Source organism: Myotis brandtii, unplaced genomic scaffold, assembly GCF_000412655.1.
Source record: "Myotis brandtii unplaced genomic scaffold, ASM41265v1 scaffold165, whole genome shotgun sequence".
Taxonomy (NCBI): Eukaryota; Metazoa; Chordata; class Mammalia; order Chiroptera; family Vespertilionidae; genus Myotis; species Myotis brandtii.
This window is the reverse complement of record NW_005356042.1, coordinates 1,484,988-1,498,948: the sequence shown is the minus strand read 5'-3', so window position 1 is coordinate 1,498,948 and position 13,961 is coordinate 1,484,988. Positions and strand designations below refer to the sequence as shown.

The 13,961-nt window shown below is 54.0% G+C and overlaps 1 protein-coding gene across 5 annotated transcripts in view; it reads left to right on the top strand.

Annotated features, from left to right (window-relative positions):
• The window catches only part of GRAMD1A (GRAM domain containing 1A), a 23,083-nt gene that overhangs the window by 6,202 nt on the left and 2,920 nt on the right, over nt 1-13,961 (top strand). The window contains exons 1-17 of one of the 5 annotated variants that reach the window (XM_014536597.1): nt 915-1,606; nt 2,829-3,039; nt 3,127-3,147; nt 3,570-3,654; nt 3,795-3,898; nt 3,976-4,071; nt 4,895-4,975; nt 8,161-8,273; nt 8,416-8,566; nt 9,103-9,301; nt 10,348-10,488; nt 11,600-11,718; nt 11,792-11,934; nt 12,580-12,683; nt 12,762-12,935; nt 13,030-13,117; nt 13,916-13,927. In XM_014536597.1, the coding sequence (XP_014392083.1) occupies nt 2,938-3,039; nt 3,127-3,147; nt 3,570-3,654; nt 3,795-3,898; nt 3,976-4,071; nt 4,895-4,975; nt 8,161-8,273; nt 8,416-8,566; nt 9,103-9,301; nt 10,348-10,488; nt 11,600-11,718; nt 11,792-11,934; nt 12,580-12,683; nt 12,762-12,935; nt 13,030-13,117; nt 13,916-13,927 (1,733 nt within the window). In that variant the 5' untranslated portion in view covers nt 915-1,606; nt 2,829-2,937. Of the gene's footprint in view, nt 1-914; nt 1,607-2,828; nt 3,040-3,126; nt 3,148-3,569; nt 3,655-3,794; nt 3,899-3,975; nt 4,072-4,894; nt 4,976-8,160; nt 8,274-8,415; nt 8,567-9,102; nt 9,302-10,347; nt 10,489-11,599; nt 11,719-11,791; nt 11,935-12,579; nt 12,684-12,761; nt 12,936-13,029; nt 13,118-13,915; nt 13,928-13,961 lie in introns of those variants that run through there. The other 4 variants (XM_014536596.1, XM_005862470.2, XM_005862469.2 and 1 more) reach the window with 4 other exon arrangements.

The window sequence follows — 13,961 nt, the reverse complement described above, 5'->3', positions numbered from 1 at the left end:
CCTCGTCGCCCTCCTTTATCACTGTGGTCCTCCAACTTGAGCACGCATCAGTCTCCTGGGCCCCATCCCATCTCTGATTCAGTAGGTCTGCAGTGGGTCCCAGAACCTGCATTTCTCACAACTTCCAGGTGTTGCTGGTGCTGTTGGTGTGACCAGGGTCAGTGAGATTATCATCCTCGTTTACATGTTTCCTTATTGATTATTCCCCAAACAGAACATCCAGACCTGCAGGCAGGGATTATACCTGGTTTGCTCACTTTTGTGTGTCCAGTGCCTAGTGCATGGCAGGTGGTCAGTGTGTAGTTAGAGAGTGAATGACTGCAGTTTGGGGTCAGTCGTGCTGAGGTGTCTTGCCATACTTGTCAGGCTCAGCATAGCATCTTCGACACGGTTGTGCTGGGGCAGTGGCAGTGGCCATGTGCTCCATTTCAGGCTGACAGTCCTTAATGATCAAATCAGAGTGCCTTCCATGTGGTGGGCTGTCTGTTTGTCCTCCAGACAGCCCTGTGAGGTCGGTACTGTTATATTCCCATTATACTCAAGAAGAAACAGGCACAAAAAATCGTTCAGAAAGCTTTAGACACTTACCCAAGGCCACCCAGGGAAGTGGCCAAACAGACCAGCTTTGGCCTCAGCCCTCAGAGCATTGGGCAAGCCATATACCTGGTTGAATCCAAGTTCTGGGCAGGATGGGGGAGATGAAGAGGTGGAGAGGAAGGGGGGTTGGGAGGTAGGAAGTGCGTTGTAAATAGAGGGGAAGGAAGGTGTCTTGGAGACATGTCCATTGAGCAGAAAGCTGAAGGAGGCGAGGGAGCCCTGCAGACATCTGGGAGGAAGGGCATTTGAGCAGAGGGACTAGTCAAGGCAGGAGCTGGGGAAGAGTGAGTGAGGGGAGAGGCGATGAGAGCAACCAGCCCTGGGCCTTAGCTGGAGTGAGGTGCAGCAGGGGAGGGCTTATGAGGAGGGCCCTGACCTGCCCGTGGTTCATAGGCTCCCTCTCCCTGCATGTGGGGGGAGAGGGATGGAGCAGGGAGACCTAGGGAAAAGGTGGCTTTGAAAGTTTAAGAGGAGTAATGGTGGCTTAGGTCACCATCTATTTTACTTATTTACTTACTTATTTCCACAAATTCATTTCACAAGTACAGGGGACATGACTGCCTACCCTGGTCCCTGTCTTGAGCAATCCTGGGGACAGAGCAGTAACCAAGACAACAGGGAGCTTACAGATCTGTGGGGGAAATGGAGTTGTCATCACACAGTGACAGCATAGAGTAGTCAGGGCTAGGATGAGAGAAGCATAGGCAGAGTGGTTAGAGCTGGGGTAGGGGCTGTGGGGGGCAGTGTCCAGGAGGGAGGAGGCGTGGAGCAAGAGTCCTGAAGGATGCATAAGAATTTGCTAGGCCAAGAAGAGAAAGGATGGTCTGAACAGAGGAAAAGAGCATGTGCTAAACCTTGGAGACAAGAGAGAAGCTTGAGGAGCCCCGGGAGGTTGAGGAGCTCCTACCTCCCTCCCAGGGAGATCGAGTTCCCCATGTTGGAATCCTGCTCTGAATTAAATGGACAAGTGGTTTGCTGCTTTGGGCCTCAGTTTCTTCCTGTGAAAAGGGTATGTGTGTGATAGTCGTATCAGATGCACAGCATGTTGTGGGAAGAGTACATTCATCATATGCAGAGCTGGCCATGATATTGGGTCCTGACTCGAGTCCCTTTACAGTTCCCCAGCTGACCCCACAGCCCTGTGGCCGTTTGTGTTTATTCTGTCCTCTGAGCGTTCTGCTTGTTCTGGGGCTGTCTCCCAGCAGCAGTCTAACCCTCCGAGGCAGGAGCCTCCTCGAGTGGTATCTGCTGCTCCCGGCTCTAGGCAGCGTTTGGGTTATTCATGTAGTCACCAATGTGTATTCAGAGTTCACTACGTGCCAGGTCCAGTTTTGGGTGCTGGGGGCACAGTGGCAACCAGGACCTCCTAAAGTTCACAGTCTGGGGGAGACAATGAACAAACTGAATAAGTGATCAGGGGGAGTTTAGATGGTTGGGTGCGGCTGGGGGCCACTTGAGGGGGGCCACCAGGGGAAGAGCATTTGGGTGGAATAAGACAGAGCTGCTTATGCTGGGCCTGTGGAAGGATATACGGGCACAGGGAATAGAAATGCAGAGGCTGGAATGGGGGGAGTGACAGGGACAACACTAGGCCTTGGGTGCAAGGTAAGGACTGCTTTCAGCTGAATTGAGTTGCAGCCTGGTGAGAACTCAACCAGGAGGGCCCTGTCCTGACCTGACTCAGGTTCATAGGCCCCCTCTGGCTGTGTGGGGAGTAGATTGTAGGGGCTACTGGTGTACCGGAGGCAGAGCCAGGGCGCTGGAGGCGGGGAAGTAGAATTAATGGAAATAGGTTTTGGAGGTGGGACTTGCTAACAGATTAGAAATGAGGGGGAGCAAGAAAGAAAATGCTTAGGTTTTTAGCTCAAGCAGCTGAGTGGAAAGTGGCTGCTCAATAAGTATTATACGAATGACTAAGTTAATTAAAAAAAAATAGCAGGTATACTGAGAGTGCACTGTGTGCCGGGCTCTATTAGAAGCACTGTGCATGTATTGATTCATTTAATTCTGCAGACAACTAGATGAGAACATGTATTTCTCACCCTTGGGTCACAGATGAAGTAACCGAGGTACAGAGAGTTAGGGAACCTGCTCTGGGCCATGCCGCTAGCAAGTAGAGTAGAATAGATGGGTGGGGATCAATGGACTGGTGGGCAGGCCTCCCAAAATAGGCCTGTCTCCATACCCCGGCTTGTTTTACCCCATAACCCCTTCTTCTTTCCCTACCCCAGTACCACCCCCCACTCTGGCCGGAGCACGCCAAGCAGCTCCCCATCTCTCCGTAAGCGGCTACAGCTCTTGCCCCCAAGCCGACCCCCGCCTGAGCCAGAACTAGGCACCATGGTGGAGAAGGGGTCAGATAGCTCCTCAGAGAAGGGTGGGGTGCCTGGGACACCCAGCACCCAGAGCCTGGGCAGCCGGAACTTCATTCGCAATAGCAAGGTTGGTGCAGGCCCAGGCCAGGTGGGGAGAGGGGTGGGAGGTGGGGAATCCAGGGGCTTGTTCTGATTCCACTCCTTTCTCTTGCAGAAGATGCAGAGCTGGTACAGTGTAAGTGTTGGGCAGAGGGACTTGCTGGAGGGGGGGAGGGAGGGAGGAGACAGCAGTCAAGAAGTGGGAGCTGGGGTCAGCAGACCTGGGGTCATACCTCTGTTGCTACTTAAGTGCTGTGTGACCTTGAGTGAGTTGCTTAACCTCTCTGGGCCTCTCTCCTTGTGAAACAGTCCCAATCTTCCAAGGCTGAAGGTCACTATGAGTCGATGATGGTGGGTATGTGACATAGAGCCTGGCTTATGTGGAAATCAGTAACATGAGCTCTCATGTTACTGGCAGTGGAAGCCAGCGTGAGCTAGACTTGAAGCCTCGGAGAGCCTGTCTGGGACAGCGGAGACTGAGGGGCTTCTGGGAGAACAGTGGGGCAGAATTGAGAGTATGAACCCCATCTGGATTCACACCTCCCAAACTTTCCCCAGATGCTGAGCCCCACGTACAAACAGCGGAATGAGGACTTCCGGAAACTATTCAGCAAACTCCCTGAAGCCGAACGCCTCATTGTAGGTGAGGCCTGATGCCCACCTAGTCTTGGACCCGACCCTGAGCTCCCAGCTCTGCCCTCCCGACCCTCCCCGCCTGGGTGCTCGCCAGGCCAGCCGTGTGACTCGGGTGTCTGTCTGCCCATCTCTCCCTGGCCGCCTCAGATTACTCCTGTGCCTTGCAGCGTGAGATCCTCCTCCAGGGCCGCCTCTATCTTTCCGAGAACTGGATCTGTTTCTACAGCAACATCTTCCGCTGGGAGACAACAGTAAGCCAACACAGGGATGAGAAGGGGCCTCAGGGCAGGGAGGGCTCTGGCCCCTTCTGACCCACCTGTCCTTCTAGATTTCCATCCAGTTGAAGGAAGTGACATGTCTGAAGAAGGAAAAGACAGCCAAGCTGATCCCCAATGCCATCCAGATCTGCACAGAGAGCGAGAAGGTGAGTGAGAGGACCTGCTGGCAAGGCCATGTGGTCACTGATCTTAGCCGGCTCCTCCCTTCTCCCACCACCAACGCCCTGTATTTTCTGCACCCTGATCTGTGCTCGGTCTGTGGCTTTCTCTTTGTTCTTCCTGCCCCTGCCCTGGCCAAGGCTCCCATCATCTCTGACTGGATCTCAGCACCAGCCTCCTACTTCCTTAGTCCCTGCAGTCCATCCCCTCACACAGCTGCTGAGACAGAATTAATGGTAAAATTCTCCCCCCACGTATCTGCAGCTCAGATGTCCTCTCTCCTTGGAAGCCGTCCCTGACACTCCATTCTGTCCTCACGATCTTGCCTCATGGCCCCAAGATGGCTGCCTCACACCCACGGCCCAGACAGGAAAGGAAAAAGAAATGTGGCTGGGACACACACACACACACACACACCCGCTTCACAGCAGAATTCCCTTTGTGTTTTATTGGCCAAAAAAAGATCAGCTGACCACCCTACTGGGCAAAGGTGGCTGGGAAAGTACCCTGGGCTCCTTCCCCTCACAGCCCAATCACTCAGGACTGACCCCATCTGCAGATGTGCCTGTCTCCTGCCCTGGACCGTGAGCTCTGGGGACGGGGGCAGCGTCCGGCCCAGGGACCATCTCCTCATCATAGTGACTCCAGCGTCCATTGCCGAGTTGGGCACAGGATAAACATTCTGTGGAATGAAGGAAGGAATGAATGGATGGATGTACATCAGGGTGGAGATCAGGAACAGAGCTGGATGGGGATGGAGCGTCCCTCCATCCTTCCGTGTCTTTCCCACACCCCATCTCTCTCCTGCAGCATTTCTTCACCTCGTTTGGGGCCCGGGACCGCTGCTTCCTGCTCATTTTCCGTCTCTGGCAGAATGCACTGCTTGAAAAGGTGGGCCTGGATGAGGCCTGGGTGGGGGGTGGGGAGACTTACGGGTGGGCCAGGGGGACCATGGAGCCAGGGGTGCCAGAACTGCAGGACCGCTCAGCTCTTCTCCATGAGTATCTGGCCCCACATATTGGCAGCTTCCTCTATAGGCACCATGAGGGGCCACCATGGGCTCTAGCACCAGACCTTGCTCGCTAGAAATATGCATCCATGGCCCCTTATTCACCGTAATGGTTTTATATATGTGGCAGCAAAATCCGATCTGAGCTAATAATATGGTCATTATCCTGTGTGTCAGCACTGCATAATCGAGCTTTCTGCTACGATGGAAGTGTTCTCTGTCTGTGCTGCCCAATAGGGTAGCTGCTGGCCAAGAGTCTGTTGAACTCTTGAAAAGTAGCTAGTGTGATTGAGGATCTGCACTTTTAATTAATTTAAACGTAAGTGGTCGTGCGTGCCTATTGTCTAGCACAGGTCTAACTCTCACTATGACTATTCATGTGTTTCAGGACAAAAAATTATTACTGTGCATGACTGGAGTACAGCTTAGATGTGATCAATATAAAGTTATAGTGTCCAATATAGAATCTGCCAGTGACTCTCGAACTTTATAATTTCAGAACCCTTTACACTCGTTAAAATAATTGTAGACTCCAAGAACGTTTGTGTGAGTAGGTTATACCTAGTGATATTTACTGTATTAGAAATTGAAACTGGGATGTTTTAAAGCACAAGAATACACAAGCACGCATTGCATTAGCCACCAGAAAAATGACAGCATGGCCTGTCTTAGCCTCTGGAAAAGTCCATTGTATACTCATGAGAAAATAAAAGTGAAAAGATCAGTAACATCTTATACTACTATTAATACTTATTATACTTGTGAAATAATTTTGACCTCATGAACCCCCTGAAAGGGCCCAGGGGACCCCCAGAAATCTTTGGGCCACACTTTGAGAACCTCTGACATACACTGCACTGGATATTAAATATACTAGTTTTTATCATGGGCACTGTATTATCATTCTTAAATCCCAAATCTTAATTTTGAATCATATCTTGCCCCAAAGGTTTTGAGTTAGGGACTTTAGATTTTTTTTTTTTAAATATATTTTATTGATTTTTTACAGAGAGGAAGGGAGAGAGATAGAGAGTTAGAAACATCGATGAGAGAGAAACATCGATCAGCTGCCTCCTGCACACTCCCCACTGGGGATGTGCCCGCAACCCAGGTACATGCCCTTGACCGGAATCGAACCTGGGACCTTTCAGTCCGCAGGCCGACGCTCTATCCACTGAGCCAAACCGGTTTCGGCGGGACTTTAGATTTTTACTTACTGCAATCTGATAGCCCATTGAGTGCTAGCTGAGCCGGCTCTCCTGGAATGCCCACTGTGGTTGCATAGGTTTACATAGGATGCATTTGGCTGCAAGTGACTGAAATGCCAACCAAACAATGGTTTAAGAAACAGATACTGAATTATTTCATAAGGTAATAATAGCTAACACTTCTGGTGCTACTAAGTGCCAGGCACTGATCTGAGCATTACATGAATTAACTCATTTAATCTTCAAACCACCCTATGAGGCAGTATGGGTTATTATCTTTACTTCACCAGTGAGGCATGGAGGGATAGACTTGCCCCTGGTCACATGGGCTTTTATGTGACAGTCAGGATCTGGACTCCACTCATCCACTGCATCACACTAATGCTCATGTAATGACAGGTCTGGAGGCAGGTAGTCCAGGGTGGGTTTGAAGGCTTCCCTATGTTATCAGGATCCCAGGCTCTTGTCCATTTTTCCATACTCTCATCCTCTGCATATTAATGTTTTGTTCACATGCTTGTTGCCTCGTGGTTACAAAGTGACTGCTACAGCTCCAGGCATCATGCCCTCATATAAGTGTCCCAAACATGAAGGAGAAACGGGGTGAATAGAAAGTGGAATTTCCTTTATCAGGGAGGAAAAGCCTCCTTCAGCAGATTTCTCTTTTTATTTCTTTAGCTAGAACTGGGTCACATGACTGCCTTCAGTTGCAAAGGAAGCTGGGTTTGTGGCAAAGGAAAGATGAATTGGCTGGAGAAGATTTTCACCCCAAACAAATCAGAGTTCTGCTGGCAGGGAGGGAGGGTGGCTAGATGTCAGGGTGGCATGGCTCATGGTCTGCTGCTGCTGGCTATAGCTCCTTGAAGGCCCAGACCCGCTCCTCCAGCAGTGCTGCGCTCACGCCTGTCCTCTCAGGGGCAGCTCCAGCCACTAGGGGCAAGCGTCCTGGGGCAGGGGCTCAAGATGGGGGACAGCACAGTGTCAAAGTCTGTAAGAAGGGGAGGACAGAGGAGGGTTCCAAGCTCAGGCCCCGAAGCCAGATTGCCAGGGTTGGAGTTCCAGCCCCATCACTGAGGAGCTGAGGGACCTGGATAAGTCACTGAACCCCATCGGTGAAAGGAATACTGTCCCTACTTCATAGCAGCCAGAGATGGGCTCAGAATAAGTGCTTGTCAGTGTCATCTCTTATGGGGCAGGGTTGTCAAGTGGTTAGCTCAGGGTGCTAGACCAGCCCCTGGGATCACATCTCAGCACTGCCACTTGGGCACCTCTGTGCCTCAGAGTCATTGTCTTAAAACGACGATTAATGCACCAACTTTACAGAATTGTTTTTAAAGACTCAGTAAGTTAACTCGTGTGAAGGAATTGGAATGCCTGGCATATGGTAACAACTCAGTGAGTGTCTGCTGCTGCTGCTATCATTATTACTGTTACTACTGTTTTGTTATTGTCATCTACCCCTTCTGGCCATGGGTAGTTGAAAGGCCAGGGCTCCTGAGGACACTGGAGAAATGGGTGGGGGCAGGACAGCATGGGGGGTAGGAGCAGAGGTTCTGGAGGCTGGCTGGGTTTGAATCCCTGACCTCGTGCACATGACTTCTCCTCCCTGGGCCTTGTATTCTCCTCTGTAAACTGGGACCCTTGACCTGTAGCTGTGTGAGTATTGTGAAAACTGAGGGGAAAGTCCTGGGCATACTGACTCCTCCTCCCCAGGGCTGCCTTGGGGCTGAGATCTAGGATGGGAGACCATGCTGCCCCGTGTGGGCACTGGGGGAACTGCTGAGGCTGGTGGGGACGGGTGGGAAGGGCTCTGGCCTGGGAGAGGTGGAGGCCAGCCCCCTTACGTCCTGCCTGCCCAGACGCTGAGTCCCCGCGAGCTCTGGCACCTGGTGCATCAGTGCTACGGCTCAGAGCTGGGCCTCACCAGCGAGGATGAGGACTATGTCTGCCCCTTGCAGCTGAATGGTCTGGGGTGAGTCAAAGGTTGACAACTGGTTCCGGGGTTGGGGGAGACAGGAGGGGCTGCGTGCAGAGCTCCTGGACTCCTGGGTGGACCGAGGTGGGTGTATGGGGCTCAAGGATACAGTGACCTCACCCCCTCCCTTTCATTGCAGGAGCCCCAAGGAAGTAGGAGATGTGATTGCCCTAAGTGACATCACCCCCTCAGGGGCAGCCGACCACAGCCAGGAGCCAAGCCCAGTGGGTTTGCGCCGTGGCCACATCACCCCCAACCTTTCCCGAGCCAGCAGTGATGCAGACCATGGGGTGAGCAGGAGGGTGAAAGAGAGAGGAGGGTGCTGAGGGGAAGAGACAGGCGAAGGCTAGAGGTGGTGTTGGGGAGAGGGGCAGGCTAGGGGAAAAGGAGGGCATGGTCAGAGGGACAGAGAAGTGGATGGAGGGGTAAGAGAGGGGATGGATGGAAAGATAGGATGGAGCTTGGGAGTGGGCAAGGAAACTAGGGGAAGGCAAAGGACAGACAGACAGATGGAAAGAGTGAGAGACAGAAGAAGCAAGAGAGGGATGGATGGATAAGTTAGGATATAGGCAAGGCATGGACAGGACAGACGGATAGGTCAGGCATAAGAAAGCTTATGGCCCAGGCATCCAGGATAAGCCTGGAAGGGGCTCTCAGCCCTTGTCTTGGTGGCCCTAGGGCCTCTGCTATAAGCCCTCCATATACATGTGACCTCCAGGAATTGGTTTTCTTACAGTCTTGAATTCTAATGGCCGATGTGGGCACACAGGAGGCCCTCAGGCTGGGATGGAGGTGGGACAAGGCTGGATTAAGCCATTCTCTGCAGGCAGAGGAGGACAAAGAGGAGCAGACGGACAGACAGCCAGATGCCTCTTCCAGCCAGACAGTGACTCCAGTGGCTGAACCCCCAAGCGCAGAGCCCACCCCACCTGATGGACCCACTTCCTTGGGCCCCTTGAACCTGCTGCCCAGTGAGGAGCTGTTGACGGACACGAGTAACTCCTCCTCATCCACGGGGGAGGAAGGTGAGGCAGGTGGTCTGAATCATTTGTTTCAGTTGCATGTGACAGCCTTACTCAGTCTGGTATAAACAAGGATTTGCTAGCTCAGTGGACTAAAAAAAATCCAGGGAGTGGGCAGGTGAGGCATTCAAATGGTGTTGTTAGACACCTGGTGTCTTCAGTTCTGCTTTAACGGTAGCAGGGCAGGGTGGATAGGAGCACAGACTCTGAAGCCAGATTGCTAGGGTTCAAATTCTGGCCACAGTGGTTCCTAGCTATGTAACCCGGGCAAATTATTTAACCTCTGTGAGCCTCATTTCCCCCATCTGAAAAATTGGATAAGCACTAATAATATTCACTTCATAGGGTTGTTGTTAAAAGAATTAAATGAGTTAATACGAGCAAAGTGCTTGGGCCAGTTAGTATTAGCTATTATCATCATCATCATCATCATCGTCATCTCCATTTCTCTGCACCAACTTCGTTTTCAGGCAGCTTCTCCTCTTGTGGGAGCAGAGGGAGCCCCTGCCCTGCTCCCGAGAAGCCTGGAGAAGGAAAAGATGCTTCCCAGTGGCTGTACTGAAAGCTCTAGGGTGGGCTCTGAGTGGAGAGCGAGCCGACTCCTGAGCTAATCAATGTGGCTGCCTGGGGTTGCACACTCCCCTCTGAAGCCATCACTGGCTGCTTGGTCTGGGTCGCACCCACCCCTCTGAACCAATCGCTGGTTGCCTGGGATCACACACATCCCTGAACCGATCACTGTGGCCAAGAGCCACAGGCCAATGAGCCTGTGATGGCTGGAAACGCAGTTGGCTGGGCCTCCGTGATTGTCCTGGTGGCTCTGATTGTCTGGGCCTGGGGCACACGCCATCCTAAAGCCACCCCTGGGGCACAGGGGGCCGAGGAGTGTGCTGTGTCACAGGGTCCACTCTGGTCTAGGAGGATAGGCCCGCCCATCCACTCCACAGGTCAGGAGTGGGGGGAGTGGTCACCACGGAATCCGAGGAACCACTCTGAGGAAGGAGGAGCGCAGGGGGCCTCATTCGCTGCCCTTGTGTGTGGCCCCTCAGACCTGGCTGCCCTGCTCCCCGACCTCTCCGGCCGCCTCCTCATCAATTCCGTCTTCCACATGGGTGCCGAGCGGCTCCAGCAGATGCTCTTCTCAGACTCGCCCTTCCTGCAGGGCTTCCTGGAGCAGTGCAAGTTCACAGGTCAGGGGCTGAGGTCCCCAGGCACAGGGAGGGTGGGGAGGACAAGCCCGAGACAGGCACTGATGTGCAGGTGGGGTGTGGTAAGGTGCGGGGGTTAAAAACAGCAGCCATGAGACCAGAGTGGGCTGCCCCTTACTAGCAGGGTTCCAGCCTGTCTGTGCCTCAGTTTCTTCTGCTTGATAAAGGTATGATAATAGTACCTGTCTTAACAGGGTCTCAGGAGAGTTAAATGAGTTAATACTAAAAAAGTGCCTAGAACAGTAACCGATAGTACACATTTCATAAATATGACGTAATGATCATACATTTAGTGCCCACTCTATGCAGAGACCAGGACAGATGTACCCAGAATCTAGTAAGAATGAGAGGAAATAGATTCTCACACAAATAGGGTGAGTGTCAGAGGGGTAGCTGAGATCTGAGAAATATCAGGAAAGGCTGCTGGAAGGATGTGAAATTGAAACTAAGGCCTGAAGGAGGAACTTTTCCAGGGAAAGGAGAGGAGGTGGGGGACAGGGACCCAGGAAGCCTGCTGATGCCCTGAGGCTAGAGGCAGGCACTGTGAGAAACGCCTTGAGGCTGGGCCCCTGTGGCCAGGTGTGGCACAGGAAGCCACAGCAGCAGGTAAAGTGCAAGGGTTGACCATGAGACCAGCAGAGGAGTTCAGGAGTCAGATGGGGGCGGGAGTGTGCAGGCCCAGGGCTCTGGGGAGAGCCTGGAGGACAGTTGGACCACCCCTGAGATAGGGCTCCAGAGGACGGGCAGGTTTGAAGGGATGCTGAAGCCAATGTGGGGTCCAGGGAACTTTCAGGGGAAGGTGTTCAGGAGGTCACAGGATCCTAGGTCTGAGGCTTAGGGGAGAAGCCAGGACTGGGACAGAGGGGGAAACTGAGGCAGCAGGAATGGATGAGATGGCCTCAGGAGAGGTGAGAAGTGTAGGGAGCGGAAAGGTTCCAGCCATCATCAACATATAAGGTTTTAAACGTCTCAAGGAAGGTGGGGTAGGCACTAAGGTGGGGACGTGGAGGAAGGGCAGGTTTAGGGGCAAGGCTTACAGCCTATGGACAAAGGGCTGGAGAACAGTTTCCTCATTCTGCTCTTCCTGCCCCAGACGTGACCTTGAGCCCCTGGAGTGGGGACAGCAAGTGCCATCAGCGCCGAGTGCTGACCTACACCATTCCCATCAGCAACCCGTTGGGTCCCAAAAGCGCCTCGGTGGTCGAGACACAGGTGAGCCAACAGGTGGCCAGCTGGGTTGGGTGGCCAGGTGGGGCAGCCCTGACTCCCTCCCTTGTCCCTGCAGACTCTGTTCCGGCGCGGCCCACAGGCGGGCGGGTGTGTGGTAGACTCGGAGGTGCTGACGCAGGGCATCCCTTACCAGGACTACTTTTACACTGCCCACCGCTACTGCATCCTGGGCCTTGCCCGGAACAAGGCCCGCCTCCGGTGAGCAGCTGCCTCCACCTGATGCCCTGGTGGTTCCAGAGCCTCTACACCCCACTCTCCCCAGCCAGAGTCAGCAGCAGAAAGTTGGTTGCTACCCTGGCAGGCAGAAGTGTTGGTCCCTAAGGGGCCAGGAACATCCAGAGGTGTTTGGCCTGAGCTTCTAGAAGGATGGCGCTGTTGTTGACCAGGATGGGGAAATGGGGAGAAGTAGGTTTGGGGAAGATCAGGAGCTCAGTTGGGGACGTGTTAAGCTATCTTAGACCCCCATGTAGAGGTGCATGCAGCAGCGAGATGGAAGAGGTTCAAGGCTGAAGAGGGTATTAAGCCTCAGTTTGGGTGGGCAGGAGGTCACAGGTGCTGAGGCAGCACTTATGGATGGGAGACTTGCCAAGGTAGTGGGTAGACAGAGAAGGGTTTATGGGCTGACTGGCCAGGTAGACAGAGAAGGGTTTATGGGCTGACTGGCCAGCGCTTCTGGTGAGCGGGGATCATGGGGAAGCCATGGGTGGGTGGGGGCAGGGTGTCTGATTTGTCTATGGGTGTACAGGGCCTCTCTGAATTAGGGGGAAAGCACCCCCAGGAATGGGGCAGGACAGCAAGGCTGGAGTCAGACCCTGACCCCCTTACCTCATTCCTCCACCCCAGAGTGTCCTCTGAGATCCGCTACCGGAAACAGCCCTGGAGCCTCGTGAAGTCTCTCATTGAGAAGAACTCGTGGAGTGGCATTGAGGATTACTTCCACCACCTGGGTAGGGGACAGAGCTGGACAGGACCGGGGAGGGGGGATGGCCAGGCTCAGACCTGCAGAGCGCTCTTTGTGTCCGCAGAGCGGGAGCTTGCCAAGGCCGAGAAGCTATCCCTGGAGGAAGGCGGGAAGGATGCCCGGGGATTGCTGTCAGGCCTGCGGAGGCGGAAGCGGCCCCTGAGCTGGAGGGGTCACGGTGATGGGCCCCAGCACCCGGACCCAGACCCCTGCATCCGGGCTGGCATGCACACCTCAGGTGTGTCCCTCAGGCCTGGGCAGGGCAGGCGGAGGAGGGGGGCCCTTGGGGAGGCCTAGATGAGTCTCTCTGACTCCGAGTTGCTCTCCCACAGGCTCCCTCAGCTCCCGCTTCTCAGAACCGTCCGTGGACCAGGGTCCCGGGACAGGCATCCCCAGTGCCCTGGTGCTCATCAGTGTTGTGTGAGTAAGGAGGCTGGGCTTTGGGATCAGACAGGCCTGGATCTGCATCTTGTCTGTGTGACCATGGCCTCACTGGGCCTCAGCTTGCGTGGGAGTGTGTGCTCACCCCATAGCAAGGATAAAAGGAGTTGCTGTCTGGGATGTGCCCTGCAGAGCTCCGTGCACAGTGCGCTGCTCTGTTTATCGTGGAGAAATCTTCCTGCTGGGAGAGGGACGCCCCGGGACTCTGGGAGGTTAGAGGGACCTGACCTCCCCCAGGGGGCAGGGAGGGCTTTCTAGAGGAGCAGGTACCCAAATGAGGTGAAATTAGGTGAACCAGGAGAGATGCAAAAGAAGCAATTATGCTACACATTGTGTTCATGTTTTCTGTGCTAACCCTAAGCTGGATGATGCTGGGGACACAGTAGTTACCAACAGCTCTGGGGGAGACAATCCTGGCACCAGACCACAGTGAAGGGGAAACACAGGCAGAGGGGACAGGGCTGGGATGGGAGGGCCTGGGAGGCCAACGGAGGCTTCCTCCAGGCGGGATCGGTGGGCAGTTAGGGAAGGCTCCTGGGACAGAAGAGGACTCCTGAGCTGAGGCCCCAGAGGGTTAGGCAGGGAGACCCACATGCAAAGGTCTGGAGGCCTGGGGGGCAGGACACAGAGGAAATGGAGGTGAGATCCCGTGAACTCTAGGGTGAGCATCAGATCAGCCCCGCACTCAGCCTGTCTGGGGCTGGGGTGAGGAGGGTGGGGTGGGTAGGATGGGCTGGGCAGTTCTCATTTCTTTGTTTCCCCTCACTGCCTCCTCAGGATCTGTGTGAGGTAGGGTCCTGCCCCTCCCCTCCCCTCCCTTCCC